We start from the raw sequence: 17,073 nt of genomic DNA on the forward strand, positions 1-17,073 counted from the left end.
GACTTGGTTTTAGAAACAAATATTGACAAAACGTGTCATTTTTCTATTTTTTGACTTGTTTTTAAAATACAGATAATGAAAAAAACAAGCCATTTTTCCTTTTTCCATTTCTGGATTTTATTTTGAAAATCAACTGAAGGAGAAAATGATAAATAGACACTCCAAAAGGGCTTTTTCCATTTTCTCAACCTTTGATTCAGAGCCACAAGTTAGAAATTGGTAAAATGAGCCATTATCCATTTTTTGACTTGGTTTGAAAATACAAATATTGAAAAAACAAGCCTTTTTTCCTTTTCACTTTTGGATTTTATTTTGAAAATCAACTGACCGAAAGGTACACGGATTCCAAAGCCTAATTATTTTTAGACAAAAAAGTGTCATGAGACACTTCATTCAACAAAAACAAACAAACAAGCAAACAAATAAATGATTTAGCCTAGAGATAATGCATTAATCATAAGCTGTTGGTACAAATATTATTTGCACTTGTCTAAAGGAATCATAGATTTGATTTTGTATTGTTCTCCATCGCAATCATACAAACACAGCATCCTCACTGGCATTAAATAACCCCCCCAAATATCAGGATACACACACACACACACACACACACACACACACACACACACACACACACACACACACACACACACACACACACACACACACACACACACACACACACACACACACACACACACACTCTCTCACTTCAATATGTCACAGGAGCAATCCTTATGAATTCAACAGTTACAGCATTATTCCTTTCCACATTGGCAAAGCAATCACCAAAAATCATTATTCCATATACCAACAGTCACACAAAAGTTCTATATCCAGTCCACTGCTTTTCTATTCCCTACATTTTTAGAAATACTCTACTGTAACAATTAAAAGTCTGGAATTCAAAATGTACTTGAGTAAAAGTACAAAAGTATTGAAATCAAAATGTACTTAAAGTATCAAAAGTAAAAGTAGGCCTATACTCATTATGCAGAAGTCCCATTTCAGGTTTTCAAATATATAAACATATTTTGAAAATAGCAGATCTACAAGCTCACAATGCGTCGCATTGTGAGCTTGTAGATCTGCTATTTTCAAATCGCCAAAATGTATATAGGGCTGAAGTGGGTAATGTATGTTTTGTAATAATAATCCAAATCTACAAAGTAACTAGTAACTGAAGTTTTCAAATAATTGTAGTGGAGTAAAAGTACAATATTTGCCTCTGAGATGTAGTTGACAGTGGTGGACAGTAACGGAGTAAATGTACTTGAGTACTGTACTTGAGTACAGATTCTGAGGATCTGTACTTTACTTGAGTATTAGATTTTTTTGATACGTATTACTCTTACTTGAGTACATTTCCAAGACAAATATTTTACTTTTACTCGAGTATATTTCTAGGAAGGCTATTAAGTACTGAGTACTTTTAAGCCCACTCCACATCCACAACAATGTTTCGCCATGCATGTTGCAACATGCAACTACTTGCAACTACTTGCAACTACTTGCAACCATTAACCCCAATAGTAGGGTCATCTGTGGCACTTCCGTGACCGTGGAGAGCAAAGGTCCGTTTCTCAATGGATTTGTCATCTAGGAGGGTTATTAAACAAATTTAGCCGGGGTGTATTTTTAAAAGGGGCGGGGAAAATTTGTGAGAGACCAAAATCCAAAATGGCTGCCGTGAAAATTAACTTTTTAATGGTTTGACCTACAATGATGCACAATACATGGTTTCAGAGTTTATTTTGGTCAAGGAATACATCTTTGGTGTTCATATAATGATTTGACCTATTGTTGACCTTCAAATGCAAGATGGCTGCCTATTATGAGCTCCAAAAGTGTTTTTTTTTTTCAAACTCGTCACAGAGCCTTCTTATTAGGCTCTAATGAAAGCTCTGCTCATGATGAGTTGAATAATATGCAGTATAAGTACACAGAAGTAATCTCTGAGGTCAATAAAGTCAATGTTTGTGTGTAAACAACAGTTACTGATGTGCGGTTTCCCATTAAATAGTGTAGGCTACTGAGAATATGGTGTCCAGTTCATCCCATCACATTTTCATAATGAACCAAAAATAAATTAGCACTATAGCCTAACATAACGTACTATTCTGTATGCAAAGCTAGAAAGGTTAGTTGCTTGAGGTGAATTTAAAGGTCAACTCATTTGATGAGTATGACACTGATCACATGACTGCAGGCCATGACTGCAGGCCATGTGATCATGTGTACTTTTGGCTGAGGCCAAAAGCACACCTTGCGTATGTCACTGATCACATGATCTCAATCAATTATCCAGTTCTAGGCAACATAGAAGGGGGCGGGGGGACTTTTTTCTCATTTCCACACAACAGCTAAGGTGTATTAAAGACATATTTCAACGTTGAAAATGAGTGGTATTCCCCTACACAAGAATCCACGGAGCGCTGCCCTGTAGGTGGCGCAGCCATTGCTGCCTTTATTGACCTCAGAGATTACTTCTGTGTACTTATACTGCATATTATTCAACACATCATGAGCAGAGCTTTCATTAGAGCCTAATAAGAAGGCTCTGTGACGATTTTGGAAAAAAAAAAACGTTTGGAGCTCATAATTGGCAGCCATCTTGCATTTGAAGGTCAACAATAGGTCAAATCATTATATAAACACCAAATATGTATTCCTTGACCAAAATAAGCTCTGAAACCATCTATTGTGCATCATTGTAGGTCAAACCATTAAAAAGTTCATTTTCACGGCAGCCATTTTGGATTTTGGTCTCTCACTAATTTTCCCCGCCCCTTTTAAAAATACACCCCGGCTAAATTTGTTTAATAACCCTCCTAGATGACAAATCCATTGAGAAACGGACCTTTGCTCTCCACGGTCACGGAAGTGCCACAGATGACCCTACTACAATGGCAGTTGCAAGGAGTTGCATCGGTGTGGTTGACCTTAAAACAGTTTTGTTGCAAGGAGCTGCGACTAGTTGCATTGGTGCGGTTTGGCCTTTAGGTTGGCTGTTTTTTTTCTTCCCTAAAATGCAATTGGCCACACTTCTGCTCTCACACTAGCCGTGTTTCTGGCTTCCCCCTCCGCTCGCCTCTTTGCTACATCTTGTATGGGTGTATAGGAGTAAAAGTATTTAGTTCTGGTTCCTCAGTCATTTCTATGTTTTTATAGGTGTTTCTGAAGGCTTTGTATAACATCTACAAGCAAGCACATCAGTGCATGCAGTGCAGGTGGTTTCAGAGAGTTACAGTACTTCTCTGAAACAAGAGTTACAAGGTCCTATAAATTCATTGTGAAAACATTACAGCAATTCATTGATATCAAAATTAAGAAATGTACTTCTACTTTTACTTTTACTTGTACTTTAAGTATTTTTCAAAGCATGTACTTTGGAATACTTAAGTATATTTAAAAACAATTACTTTTTTACTCTTACTTGAGTAACATTTTGACTGAGCTACTTTTACTTATAGTGGGGTGAATTTGACCAAGGAGTATCTGTACTCTTACTCAAGTACTGGGGTCGAGTACTTCGTCCACCTCTGGTAGTTGAGTAGAAGTAAAAGTACAGAAAATTGGTACTAACAAACAAACAAACCACACAGGAAGACAGCTGAGGCATTGATACAGGTAAAATAAGTATAACTTTTATTCAGCGTTCACCAGGTCACATTGACAGTTAATGGATACAATTCATCTTGTCGGATTATATAAATACATTTGAACAACAAACTATATACCTTACAAAGGATTGATAATTGATTCTTGAGAATTATTTTTCTTAACAGATAAAGCACATCACACATTATTGTTACACCTCTGATTTTGTGGATATTGATTTTCATTATCACTTAAAAGGACAAGCCGTCAAAATACAAATAGCATGTAATCTATTACAATTTTACAACTTTCAAAACACAGATAGATGTAGATTTTGTAGATTAAAAAAAAAAAAAAAAAACTGAATAAGCTAAATCCTGGTAGAAAGAAACAAATGCACAGTCAGAATTGCTGTATTTCAAGCATCAGTTTGGAGGACCACGGGGAGTATGGGGAGGATCCAGCATAGTATCAACAGTGTGCTGTGTCTCCTCTGATACCTATCCCTGAACCGATGGTCAGATTTCTTTAGAGAGTAAATCATTAGTAGGTTATACTGTTTATTGTATTTTCTTTGGTCAGTTCTCTACAGTCTGTTTGATCAGTTGTAGGCTAGTGTTTCTTTACCTGTATGCGTTCAGATTGTTTTAAAACATGTGGCCTAGTTGAGTGGCTAGTCAATTCATATGCCATGATTTAATTTGTCAGCATAATGCAGTATAGTACAATACACAGACTTTAAAAATGTTTGTAACTAAAGTTGGATTGCTTTGTAATTTGTCTTTACTGTGGCTACATTGAATTCAATGGCAAAGCATTGCTTCATCACACTAACCCCTAAAATTATATTTGCAGGAAGCATTGCAGGAAGTTTTAAAAGGTACTCCAACACACACCCACACTCTTCTTCTTCTTCATTGTCTCCGCCAGGCCGTAAGGCATGGCGAGAGAGTATGTTTTACCCGCCGTCCGTCCGTCCGTCCGTCCGTCCGTCCGTCCGTCCGTCCGTCCGTCCGTCCGTCCGTCCGTCCGTGTGTCCGTGTGTCCATCTGTCTGTGAGCAGCTAATCTCCGGCACCGTTGGCCCGGTCGCTGCGAAACTGTGCACACACACTCCCTGGGTGCCAATTCAGATCCTCTGCCCCAATTTTTTTACATGGCCCTGTTATAGCGCCACCAGGAGTCCGATTTGTGCAAAACCCATTTTTTTAAATTACTCCTACATATTTTATCCAAACATCACGCACATCAGTACACAGTATCTCTATAGTCATGTGATCAACACAGATCTGTCTGATTTTCCATATTCCATCCTGATTGGCTAAGGTTGGCTTCCAAAGTTTGCAGGATTGGTCCATTTTTAACTAAATGCCTCAAATCATGAACGCAGCTTGCGCTTTTTTAACTATTTTTTTGTGCGCTCCTGTCTCAGTTGAGGTTTTCTGATTTTTAATTGCTATTATATATTTTACAGTAGTTGGCATCCAGGGGTACATGTGTGAGGACCCTTCGGAGTTTTAACAGGTAATCTCCAGCACACACCCTCTTCTTCTTTTTTCTTTTTCACACACACACACACACACACACACACACACACACACACACACACACACACACACACACACACAGTAGTGTAGTGTGGTAGAGATTTATTTTATTAACATTGTTGTGTTCCTGTTTCAGTGGTTTTGTGGTTTAATTGTAATTATTTTATATTTTGTATTATTATTTTATTTTTACAGTTGTTTGAGGCCATGACATCAGCATTGAGGCCCGATGAGGAAAGTCTGTGGAAGAGTACTGCAACTCTCATGACGGCTTCAAAGATGGACTGCCAGTTTGGATCTTCAGCCCTCCAGCAGGAAGAAGTTCAGCGCTTTCCATGTTGAGATCATCTTCAGGACCTCGTACCAAACGCTGCGTTCTCCTGGTGGGCACTCTGGAGTGGAAAGTGTATTGGGCTTCAGTGCAATAACTTTCAGTCTGTCTAAACACTTAGTTGGACCACCTGCATTTGCAGGTCGTCATACTCAGCTGTTAATTTAGAGATCATGTCCTGAACAGACATCTTACCCTTTTTGGCATCTTGATATTTCTCTTGTAGGTCTTTATATGTTCGAATTTCTGTAACTGTTTTGGACCCCCAGTTGTACTTCTGATTCAAATGTGCACTCCAGTGGCATTTATTTGGGCACCGATTGCAGTTCCCATCTGATCCCATTGCACCACATGGCTAGTCCGCACTCTCACATCGCATCATAAATTACTTTAGGCATATTTGACCTATCATAATTAATCATAGCTAAACTATAATTAACCTAATGAAAATGTTGAATGTTATAATTATATTATGCTTTATTTCCTTGTATCGCTAGAGGGTACTCTACTTTGGAAATGATGCCTGCGGATTGACACTTGACCATATTTGACGAGATGGGATGCAAATGTGTCATACAGTGGAGCATGAGTGCATAACAATGCAGTGCATGAGTGCATAACAATGCAGTGCATGAGTGCATAATTGCATAAGCATAACAATGCTTCTGTAAGTATTGTACATTTTAATGCCTTCCTGTCCATGGGCCGCATATACAAATGAGTTACTGTACATATCTAACAGTGGACCAACAGTTATGTTTTGCATGGCCCCTTTTATAAATAAACAAATCACATAAAATAAAATAAAATCATATGCAATGTTATGGTCAATTCATGCAATCTGAGATATGTAAGCATTGTTGTGATTATCTGTCTCAAATCATTATTAATGCAGCATGTAGCACTACAGTACAGTTGTAGGTCTGCTCGCTAGAAGGCCTGGCCTTTTAGTAAAGGATAGTGCAGCTGCTTCGTGTGTGGGAACCCCAAGTTCAACTCCTGGGATGCCTCTAAATTCGTATTTAGCATTCTCGCTATAGCATTGAGACCATACGATTGACAACTAAAAAAAGTGCTCCTCGGAGCACAGGTCTCCGCCAGGTCAGGTAGGTTATTGTGGGCCAGCAATGTTCGGAAGTCGCCAATCAGGATGGAATATGAAAAATCGGACAGAACGGTCTTGATCACTTGACTATAGAGATAATGTGTACCGATTTGCGTGATGTTTAGATAAAATCTGAAGGCTTAATATAAAAAAAATGTTTTACATAAGTCGGCTTCCCGGTGGCGCTATAAAAGGCAAATGTGAAAAATGCAGGGCAGATGTTTTTCCTTGGCCTCTAGGGAGTGTGCGTGCAAAGTCTCATTGATGCAGTTATAGTTAAACACACAAATTGGCCTGTTATAGCGCCACCACGAGGCTGATTTAAAGATACTGATTTGCTGATTTTTTGGACAAAATCTGTAGGAGCACTGTCAAAGCACTGTTTTGCACAAATCGGCCTCCTGGTGGCGCTATAAAAGGCCCATGTGAAAATTTGGGGCAGAGGTTCTGAAGTGGCATCCAGGGAGTGTGTGTGCACTAGCCTGGCGTCGCCAGACAATATCACACGACACACTGCGTGGATATTAGTCTGGTCCCTATCAACGATAGATTTTTTGCCAAGGGGCGGTTACAAAAAGATCCAAACGGACTCTATTGGTTAGACCTAAACCAATCAGAGCAGTGCTTCCTTTGTACGAACGAATCAGAGCAGTTCTTTCTTGTACGTCATTGCTCCAAATAAGGTGATAAGCCCGCCCACATTTGGATACTGGGCCCTGATTGGTCCCGCACAACCTCTGCGGGAGAGAAATAGATTCTCTATGGAGGGGGGCCAGACCTAATCTGTCGAGGGCTAAAGTGCATGCAATTTTGCAAAGGCAGATTCGTCTGGAACCAGGCTGTGTGTGCACAGTTTCTCTGCGATCAAGCCAACTGTGCCGGAGATTAGCTGTACACAAAATGACAGAATGACACACGGACGGACGGACGGACGGACGGACGGACGGACAGGGTGCAAAACATACTCTCTCGCCATACCTTCGGCCTGGCGGAGACGATAAAGGTGATGATGATGATGAATGACTGGACATGTCACATTTATATACTTCAAATCCATAGGCGTAAATATGTAGATGCCGGATTGGCCACTGGGGTCATATGTCAAAAGCCGCCTAGGGCACCTCGCCATAATTCCACTACAAGAAATATGCCTCAGTTGTATGTACCTGAGACTAAAAACGTGTTTCTGTTTTACAGTATAATCATTAACGTTGTAATCTAAGTATGATAAGGTGTTTTGATACAAAAACCCACATTTTTATTTAAACATCCTATATCATGAAATAACTTCATGTCTAACATTTGTAGCAAACCAAACCGCTTGAAAATCGGTTGAGAATTCAGCAAGTTATGATGATTTTCAATGTGAATTGACGCAGGGGCGCAGCCAATCGATTTTGCAAAAACATCCAGGTGGGTCCAGGTGCCCATCCGCTCCTGCCTAGGCCCAGCCTATAATAGCGTTCTGGCTGCGCCACTGAATTGACCTCCTGCTTTCCATAGACATACATGGGGCATACATACATTAGGAGTCACAGCTTGCTCTAACCAATATGGCGGCACCGTAACCGTTGACACGTTGCTCCATTGACCAGCAACAGCCAATGCGGTATCGTCGAGTATATAACTATGCTTGCAAATCTGCTAGCGTCAAACATGCCTACATTTTCCATAGTGCGTTGGCACCGGCACTCACCCAGCGTTTCCACCACGAAGACCTCCTTGGTGATGTCGTTCCGGACAGCGTAGGTGTAGTAGAACCAGCAGTCGTTGGCGTCACGCTCCTTACAGTGGGTCAGGGGGAAGCTGACCCACTGGGGCTGGGGAAGCATGTCGCGGTCCTTCACCTTGATCAGGTTAAAGTAGCTGCAGTCTCGCTGGCATGTGTCCTTCTTCTCACCGGCCTCAAACGCCCGGCACTGCACACAGTCCCTGTGGAGAGAGAAATATGTAAATGTATTTTTGTTTTTAATTGAATTAACAAGATATCAGTAAACCCAGCCTAAATTATCAGCCTGCGGGAGGGCACATAATATGGTCCAAAGTTATTGCGCAAAACAGCGTTGATAGGCAATGTCTGTAGTGCAGAGGGAGGCAGGGGAAAGCACCGGAACATACCGGATAGTGCTTGGTACGGGAACCTGAACATCACTTTTGTGACACAATGTTAAGCGCAATTGAACCCCTGATCTCCAAATCTCAGGGCAGACCACACAAGGCCACCGAGCTGGTGGTTTATTTATTGTGGCCACTCAAAATGTACTTTCTCATTTATATTTTCCTGAAAACTGCTAGAATTCTACATTCTGAAACATATGAAATATAGCTATTTTCTTGACGTGGGACATTATTCTGACTCCCACACAAATCTTGACAGAGTGAAATGGAAAACTCTGTAAAATGGGATTTTGGCAGTGCCATCTTGTCATCCAATCTGCCAAGATGTGGAGACTCACTTGTGCACCGTGCAGACTCCAGGGCAGGTGGGACAGATCTCGCAGGTGGTGCCCTGGAACTTGGGGTTGGTGCACTTGCAGACGCCACAGTCACACGTCCCACGGCCATTACAGATCTGTCCATTCGTGGCCAGACAGGTGGAATGGTCCAGGGAACAGTCACAGGCACTTCCGGTGTAGTCGGCATCACAGATGCACACTCTGCACTCACAGCGTCCATGTCCTGAAAGAGGAGAGACACAAGCAGAGGAGAGGAGAGGTGAGGAGTGTTGCAAAGCAAATCATAGCAAAAAAAATGAGTCGCACAAAGCAGTCCAGAAGGCTCACCTCCACAGAGCTTGTTGTTGGAGCGGTCACAGTTGAAGTTGTCACACTCGCAGTACTTGCCACTGTAGATCTCGGCAGGGTTGTCCCGTTTCTTACACTCACAGGTGCCACAGACACAGTCTCCATTGTTGCTGCAGATATATCTGCTGTTGTCTTTGCGGCAGTTGGCGTCCAGATCCTCCGTCCTCACCTCATCCTTAGTGCACTCGCACAGCCTGCCAATACGACCCTCATTACACCTGAAAGAACAAAGTTCAATACACACAAGTTATATACAAAAGCATAGAGCAGACCAGAACATAATATCTTAAATATATACAAGGAAATTTAGCCTCACGTTCACTATTATAGAATGAAAGACAGACAACTCGAGACGAGTCAAAGTCAAATACTACAAGACACATGGACAACATAACAAAGCCCCAGGATTGTACCAGTTCATATTTACAAGACACGTGGACATGATAAGAGACACCACCAGGACATATACTGTACTAGTTCATATTTACAATACATAACATAACAGAGACCCCAAGGACAAATACTGGACCAGTTTTCTAATGGAAAAGACTACAAAACCAAGACATCACCATTGACACGTGATTAAGTGAGTTATACTTATGCTATATGCACAATGTAAAACCAAGATAGACTCTATGGAGAATCTGACCTTCTCTCTTAGGCTGAGAGCGGAACAATATGCGAAGAACTGGAAGAAATGGACTTCTTACTGTTTGATGAGAAATGTAACTCATTGATTTATTGATAAATAAAAAAAGAAAAGACTGTTATCCGTTAATATGTTAATCCTTGTGTTATAACGCCTACCTCAACACACATTTGTATGTATTTTTGTTTGTATTTACTTTATTTGTTTTAATTTCATTAAATTTTTCTGTGTATGTGTCATTCTCATATTTGTGTTTTTGTTTGTTGAATTTTCTACCTGGAAAATAAAAATTTAAAGTTACAAAAAAAACAACAATGTAAAACCAATCTATTAAGATAGCCCTGAGACAGCTTTAACCGGGATTCAGTTGGTCTGTCTATTTCAAGGAATGTGGTCAGGTGGTCCTATCATCCTTCCAGATCAATGGGCTATCAGTGGACAAGAAACATAAGAGTTACACTTTTGCCTTCATTCTTACTTGCAGGCTCCACATTCAAAGGTTCCGTTGCCTTCGTGGCATATCCGACTGTTGGGCTCTCCTCCTTTGGAGCATTGACAGTCGCAGATGAATTTGAGCCCAATCTCCACATCCTCAGTGAATCCCAGGGGCTTGATCTTAAAGCTCTCTGCTTTGCCGTGAGACGGACACTTCTGAGACTCCACGGAAATCTCAAACTGCACCTGCGAAACAGAGGAAGATTAAAGTGTCATCACTAAGTTTCTTTTCACATTTCAGACAGAATGTGTATAAAACATTCCAGAGTTGTTGTTTTTACAATGCAATCTTGAGTTCTTCCAATTCTTTCTGTTGTTAAGATGCATTAATACCTCATCTCCAATGGAGATGTTGGAGCACTTCCTCCCATTGTCCCCGGTCCCCACCACACCGTTCTTACAGATGGCCTTGTACGTGATGGAGACTCCAGGATCACTTCAGATGACAGAGACTAGAACACAGAGGAGAGAGGTTAATGCTCACCACTACTCCTCTCTTGGTTTTAAAAAGGACACAACTTGACCTTTCCAATTATAGTTTTTATTAGTGTGGTTGCCCGAATGGGCAACCAGACTATAGTACTCTACCGACTTTATTTCACTAGATAAACTTTTTTCTTGCGCGCTATTTCTCCCACAGTTTATTTTTCCCAATTTCGTGCCATATGTCATACTGACCAACTTCACCGGGACCAGACTGCTTGTACTTTGCTAAGAGATTGGTTACATAGTTTAATTGATATTGATTTATTAGTGCATTAAATTTCCCCGTCCACTTTAATGGGAAGTATTTTTTTCTCGGAAACCGTAAGGTCTACAGTTACAAGACTTGGAGGGGAGGTTAATAGTTTATTGCAAAATTATTAAAAAAAATAATCACACCAGTCGGCCACATGGTGGCGCTATAACAGCCCACTTTACCTTTTGGCCTATAACTCTTGAACCGTAGGTGGTAGAATGAAAAGATCTTTACCCCTGGATTTCTTGGGTTATGACGCAGCTCCCCATATAGGCTACGCCCATTTGCGTCAGGATAGATTTTCCGCCATTTTGAATTTTCTTCAAAACACACTTTTAGCTCCTCCTCCCATATATTTTGTCCAAATTTCAAAAATCGGTACACATGATCTTTGGACCCATGCGATAAACACCTCCAAGCGGAATTTTGATAGTCATTACCGTTCGTCCGTAAATGGCTTCCAAATTTAGCGGAAGGGGCCCCTTTTACAAAAAAGGCCACAAATCACGAACAAAACGTCCAGTCGATCCCAAATTTGAATCACATGTCAAGGGTGGTTTACTCAACAAATCCCCAAAAGCATTTCCACTTTGATCCATAGGGGGCGCCACAAATGCTCAAAATGTAACTGTTTGATGCAAAAAACTTATGTTGGGGGGATCAATCCTCTCAAAATGAAACGCAAGTGATCTCAGGAGTTATGTGACAATGCAATTGGCGCGGCCTCCGCCGGTATTCCTCCCAGCATATTCCTCGAGTCCCGGCGGCAGCGACCCGCGACTCGCGTCGGCGCAACCACACTCTGCAATTGCCCTGAATTGCGACGCGTCTAGTTTCTCTTTGTCTTTCTCTCTATGTTTATCTTTGCGACACTGTCATACGACAAAGTATAAATCAAGTATAAAACTTGTTATTCCCAGGAGCCCTACTCCTGGGAGACATCTACAACTTGAAGCACCCACTGACAGGAGGAGGCATGATGAGTGTGGCCCTCAATGGCGTGCACATCTGGAGGAGTCTGCTCAAGAACATTCCAGATCTCTACGACGATAGTGCCACACTGCAGGTATTCACAGAGTCTGTATGGTATATCCAGGACTAAAGTATCGTTTCAAACACAAGAATATGACATTTCTATGATTTTTCATGTAATTGGTAAAACACTTGAAGGTCTGTACTTAGGACTGAGTTTGACCTTTGGTCAAATAATGTAAGCCAGAGAGAGATTTCACCCAACTTAGTGTGGGCTCAGCTGTAATGCAATCAGTTCAGAGTTCCTGGCCATTGTAGGAGGTGAGAGGCACAACAGTCACTTTGATAAACCTTTTGTTTCTTGGTTCAGAGGCATTGACAACCTCTGTCTTGTTTTGATTATCAGAAGAAGTCTTTTGTATTCATTTAAACTAATCAGAGTAATCATTGTTCCTTCCTGGGCCGATCAGATACAGAAAGCAAATGTGTAGTGAATGGTTGGAAGCCAGGTCCGAAGGACTTAAGTGAAACAGTGAAATATATATGTCACAGTACGTTTGGAGAACCAGTACGATTGAAGACAGAGCGCTCGTTTTTAGGCACGGGGATCCTTCGGGGCGAGGCGGGGCTTTTCGAGACAGGGTTCATTACTGAGGCTCGCGAGGAGGAGAAGGAGGACGCGGCGCTGCGAGGCGGCGGTTTATTACGCGAGGCTCGCGAGGAAGAGGAGCCTCCTCCTCCTCCTCCTCCTCCTCCTCCTCGCGTAATAAACCGTCCTCCTTCTCTCCTTCTCCTCCTCCTCGGAGGAGAAGGAGAACGCGGAGAGGCGGGGCTTTGATGCGCCGACGCAGACCTATCTTTTGTTGTTCCCCCCCACATAGCAACCAGGACACTACGCTAGGGGAACCATAATATCTATGAGGGGAACGCTGAACACGCGTTCACACGCACACGCTTGTCCATGACGGAGGCACGCCGTCTAGTAGAGCTTGAGGCCGAGGAAGCGCGCCCTCGCGCCTCCAGGCGCGAGTGCCCGCGCTGACCGGCCGATGCTCTACTAGACGACTCAGCGCCGTTTGAGTTGTAAACCGATAGGGACAGAATAGTTCTTTTCATGGATCACTGTGTGTGTGTGTGTGTGTGTGTGTGTGTGTGTGTGTGTGTGTGTGTGTGTGTGTGTGTGTGTGTGTGTGTGTCAGGGAGAAAGTAAAACAAAAGCCAGAACACAATAAAAGTATCTAAACAGTCCTGCTTTCAATAAACCAAAAAAAGCATGAGCGCGTGCGCGTGTGTGTGCGCTTGTGTGTGTGTGTGTGTGTGTGTGTGTGTGTGTGTGTGTGTGTGTGTGTGTGTGTGTGTGTGTGTGGCCATATATGTTTGCGCACAAGCCTGGCTTGTGGCTCCCTCTAGTGCTGGGTGGGTGGTAAAAACGAGTGCGCTTTCTTCAATCGTACTGGTTCTCCAATCATACTGTAACATATACACTGAAGCGTTCCATATCTGGAACGCTTCCTTCTAGTTTGAGATGGACTTGTCCTTGAGGTCACGTGATCATGCACTGGAGCTCACTGCTCTAGCTGATTAGACTGCGTGTTTCAGTCAAAGCGTTTTTGGCCCTTGAATGCGTGCACTGTGCACACCCCGTAGTTTATAAAGAAGAAACCTGTCTGTACAACTATATGAAGTGAAATGTTGGTGTGACATGCTCCGCACACTGTGATAACAATATATAAAAACAAAATAAGATAAAACAAGGTGTATTACAAGTAAAAATGTTAGCAGCGATAGTAAATTAGTAGTAATGTACTTCAGTCCACACGGAACTGTGATGCTATAGGTCAGGTTCTGACATTAATGCAAAACATTATCAAAGGTTTTTGCTTTTGTGTACAATGAATACTGATACTGATACTAACGAAGATTTGCAAAAAAATCAATTTTAGCATAAAGTTAGTATTAGTTAGTATTTTGAAACATCCATGTAGCTGTTTTTTGTTTTCTAGTACCTCAAGCTTGGTTGAGAATGCATTGCTGGGTTTATTGGGCTTCTGTCAGTGTGAGCATCACACAATTATTTCCCCATTAATTATGATATAACATACATTACTGTGATAAATACCTCATTTACACAGATAACTTCCTTCTTCGGTTCTCCCACCACAATTGCATAATGTTCTGATTGAAAGTTTGAGTTTCATCAACAGTTACGTAGTTTGCATCAAAATTCTAATGAATAACACCATGATTTTGTCTTTACCTTTACCAGGTTGTCGCCCAAACCGATGACTCTTATCGGACACTTGTTTTCTGTGGCCTTGTATGCTATTTACTTCAACTTCAAGTCTGAGTCCTGGAACACAAAACCTTGAGCCTTACAAGAGCGGAGCCATCCTGTACCGTGCTTTCAAAGCCATGTTCCCCCTCATCTACTCTGAACTTAAGTACGTGGTGGTGTACTGAGAAGTGCTCTTTGAGAGACCCAGATGGACAGGAGTAATTCTTTGTGCTAAGACGAGTGAGACGACAAGTCAACTCCAACATCGTGTTTATAGGTTTATAGTCATTGGTTTGGGCAATACCCACACTGGCCACATGGTGGCACACTACATCTTTCAACCCCTGGTAAAACTCTGATTTCAGAATTCTTAAGATCTGGTCCTGTTTCCTTGAGGTTTGGGGCATGTGGCAGTTGCTATTATAGCAACTAGATAGCTTTAAGTCCTTGCAAGTTAAAGATGTTCAACAATAGACCTTTTTCACAGCAGCCTTATTATTATTATTATTATTATTATTATTATTATTATTATTATTATTATTATTATTATTATTATTATTATATTAAATGTACTTGCTACTCATTGATTGATTGATGCTGATTGATATTTTGATGTTTAATAAAAAGTATGTTTTACACCATCTAGTCAATGTTGAATAGTCGAAATACACCACAATGTGTTGTGAATGAGAAATAAGATAATGAGTTGGATCATTTTTATCAGCATGTTGTACCTGTTTTCTTTTTGACCCAATGTTTTTTTTCATTCTCCCTCTAAGTTCTAGACCAGTGGTTTTCAACCTTTTTCGCGTCAAGGACCCCCAAATTGACACATATTAGCCCACGGACCCCCATTTGAAAAGATATGCCAGGGACTCAACCATTTAGGTTTATTGGGGGTCCCAATCTACACTGTATCATCACCATCATCAGTGTTCATTTAACTCTGAGAGTGTACAAATGGAACCAAATGGACGCGTTACCCATTTGGTTCCATTTGTACACTCTCAGAGTTACAGACATATAAGGGTCAATTTGGTTGCTAACTATTAATTTGGCTGGGGACCCCCTGGAACCCCGTCAAGGACCACTGGTGGTCCCCGGACCACTGGTTGAAAACCCCTGTTCTAGACTAATGTATGTAAAATCACACAATATTCCAAAATGTAGCTTAACTACATTTTATTATTTCAACAATGCTCTTGTCATTTTGATGCTTTTAATGTGGCTGAGGCTTGGGTAGGACACCTGTTAAACATCATAGAACTCTCTTTCACAGTAGCTGAAACCTTATGAGGACAACAGACAAATGGTGAGTGGTTATTTAGTACAACACTACAGCAGTGGTGGAAAGTAACTAAGGTATGCACATTTAGTACTCCAAGGTACTTTTACTTAACCAGAGTATTTACATTTTTGATACTTTATACTTCTATTCTAGTATATCTCAGCGGCAAATAATGTACCTTTTTACGCCAATACAATTATTTGACAGCTTTACTAGTTGCTCTGAAGATTTAGATTATAATTACACAATATACCCAATTAAATTCAGGATTTTAGTGTGTAGTCTGGCAAGTTCACTGAACTTGGTTTATTTACTACTGTCACCACAGGTAATAACTATATACAATAATACAATAACTGATCACAGGATAATAACATTAACTATAATAAGATGAAAATATTAATCACAGATAATAAGAACATAATATAGGCATAATATAATAAAACAATAATCAAAGGTAATAATATATACAATATATACAATAGTGTTTCAGTCATTGCAATTCAGTCAGGTCATTGCTAATTCCGCCTGATACTGCGGCTGGTCAGCCATTTCCACAGTGTGTTGCCAGAAAGTTTCTGAGCTGGACGGCTGGACTGCAACAAGCAGAGCAAGGCCTGAGGTTGGCTGTCTGTCCTGTACTGTTCCTGGGGGGTTTGGACAGTGCTGGTGTTTCTGGCAGGTGAACCCTGCCAGACCTGACCCTTGCGGTTGAGAGACATGAGACCTTTACGGATGATGGACTTTGGGTTCCAGGCCTGGAAACGGTCGTGAAGGATTAAGTCCCCCTGGGCATCCAGGTTCTCTTCACAACCCTCCAACATGGCAATGTTCATGGCATCATTTGCTTTCTTGGGAAAACTCAACATCACCTCCAAAGCAGCCTTAATGTCTCCTCCCTCTCCCTCCTCACTAGCCTGGCTCCACCCCCTGAATCCTTTGCCTAGCATTCAGGGTCTGGTGACGCTTTCGAAGGCGGGTGTTCCTCGGTTGAAAATCTGTACGACGAATCGGGATTGGGACAATCCAGTATGAACCAATCGCGTTGGTTCATAGTGGAGTCCCACTTTGGCCACGCCCCCATCTCAGAACTCCGCTGCATTGAGAGGGCTTTCAGACTGAATAATGGAGTGAAACGAAATGAAAATTCAGGCTGAGTGTCAGGCTACCTCCTCACAGCAAGACAGTAAGTCCTTAAGCAGGAGCTGGTACTTTGTGAGTCTCTGTACTGGCTTGATGAGGTAGGAGTCAATAGAACTGGCCAGGCCC

The 17,073-nt window shown here is 41.4% G+C and overlaps 2 protein-coding genes across 2 annotated transcripts in view; one reads left to right on the plus strand and one right to left on the minus strand.

The window, feature by feature from the left end:
• The window catches only part of LOC308079211 (prolactin-like), a gene marked incomplete at both ends in the record, with an annotated part of 75,353 nt that overhangs the window by 34,162 nt on the left and 24,118 nt on the right, over positions 1-17,073 (plus strand). The gene's annotated exons all lie outside the window — the stretch shown is intronic.
• LOC308079169 (integrin beta-1-like) lies at positions 5,447-14,782 on the minus strand (the record flags this gene model as incomplete). The annotated part of the gene is made up of 8 exons (XM_080420549.1): positions 5,447-5,607; positions 8,279-8,514; positions 9,039-9,261; positions 9,366-9,604; positions 10,514-10,716; positions 10,864-10,966; positions 12,232-12,329; positions 14,639-14,782. 8 exons carry the CDS (start codon positions 14,780-14,782, stop codon positions 5,447-5,449), a joined length of 1,407 nt encoding a protein of 468 aa, XP_080276675.1.

The sequence above is a fragment of the Gymnoscopelus braueri genome, assembly GCF_963280865.1.
Source record: "Gymnoscopelus braueri genome assembly, chromosome: 23".
Taxonomy (NCBI): Eukaryota; Metazoa; Chordata; class Actinopteri; order Myctophiformes; family Myctophidae; genus Gymnoscopelus; species Gymnoscopelus braueri.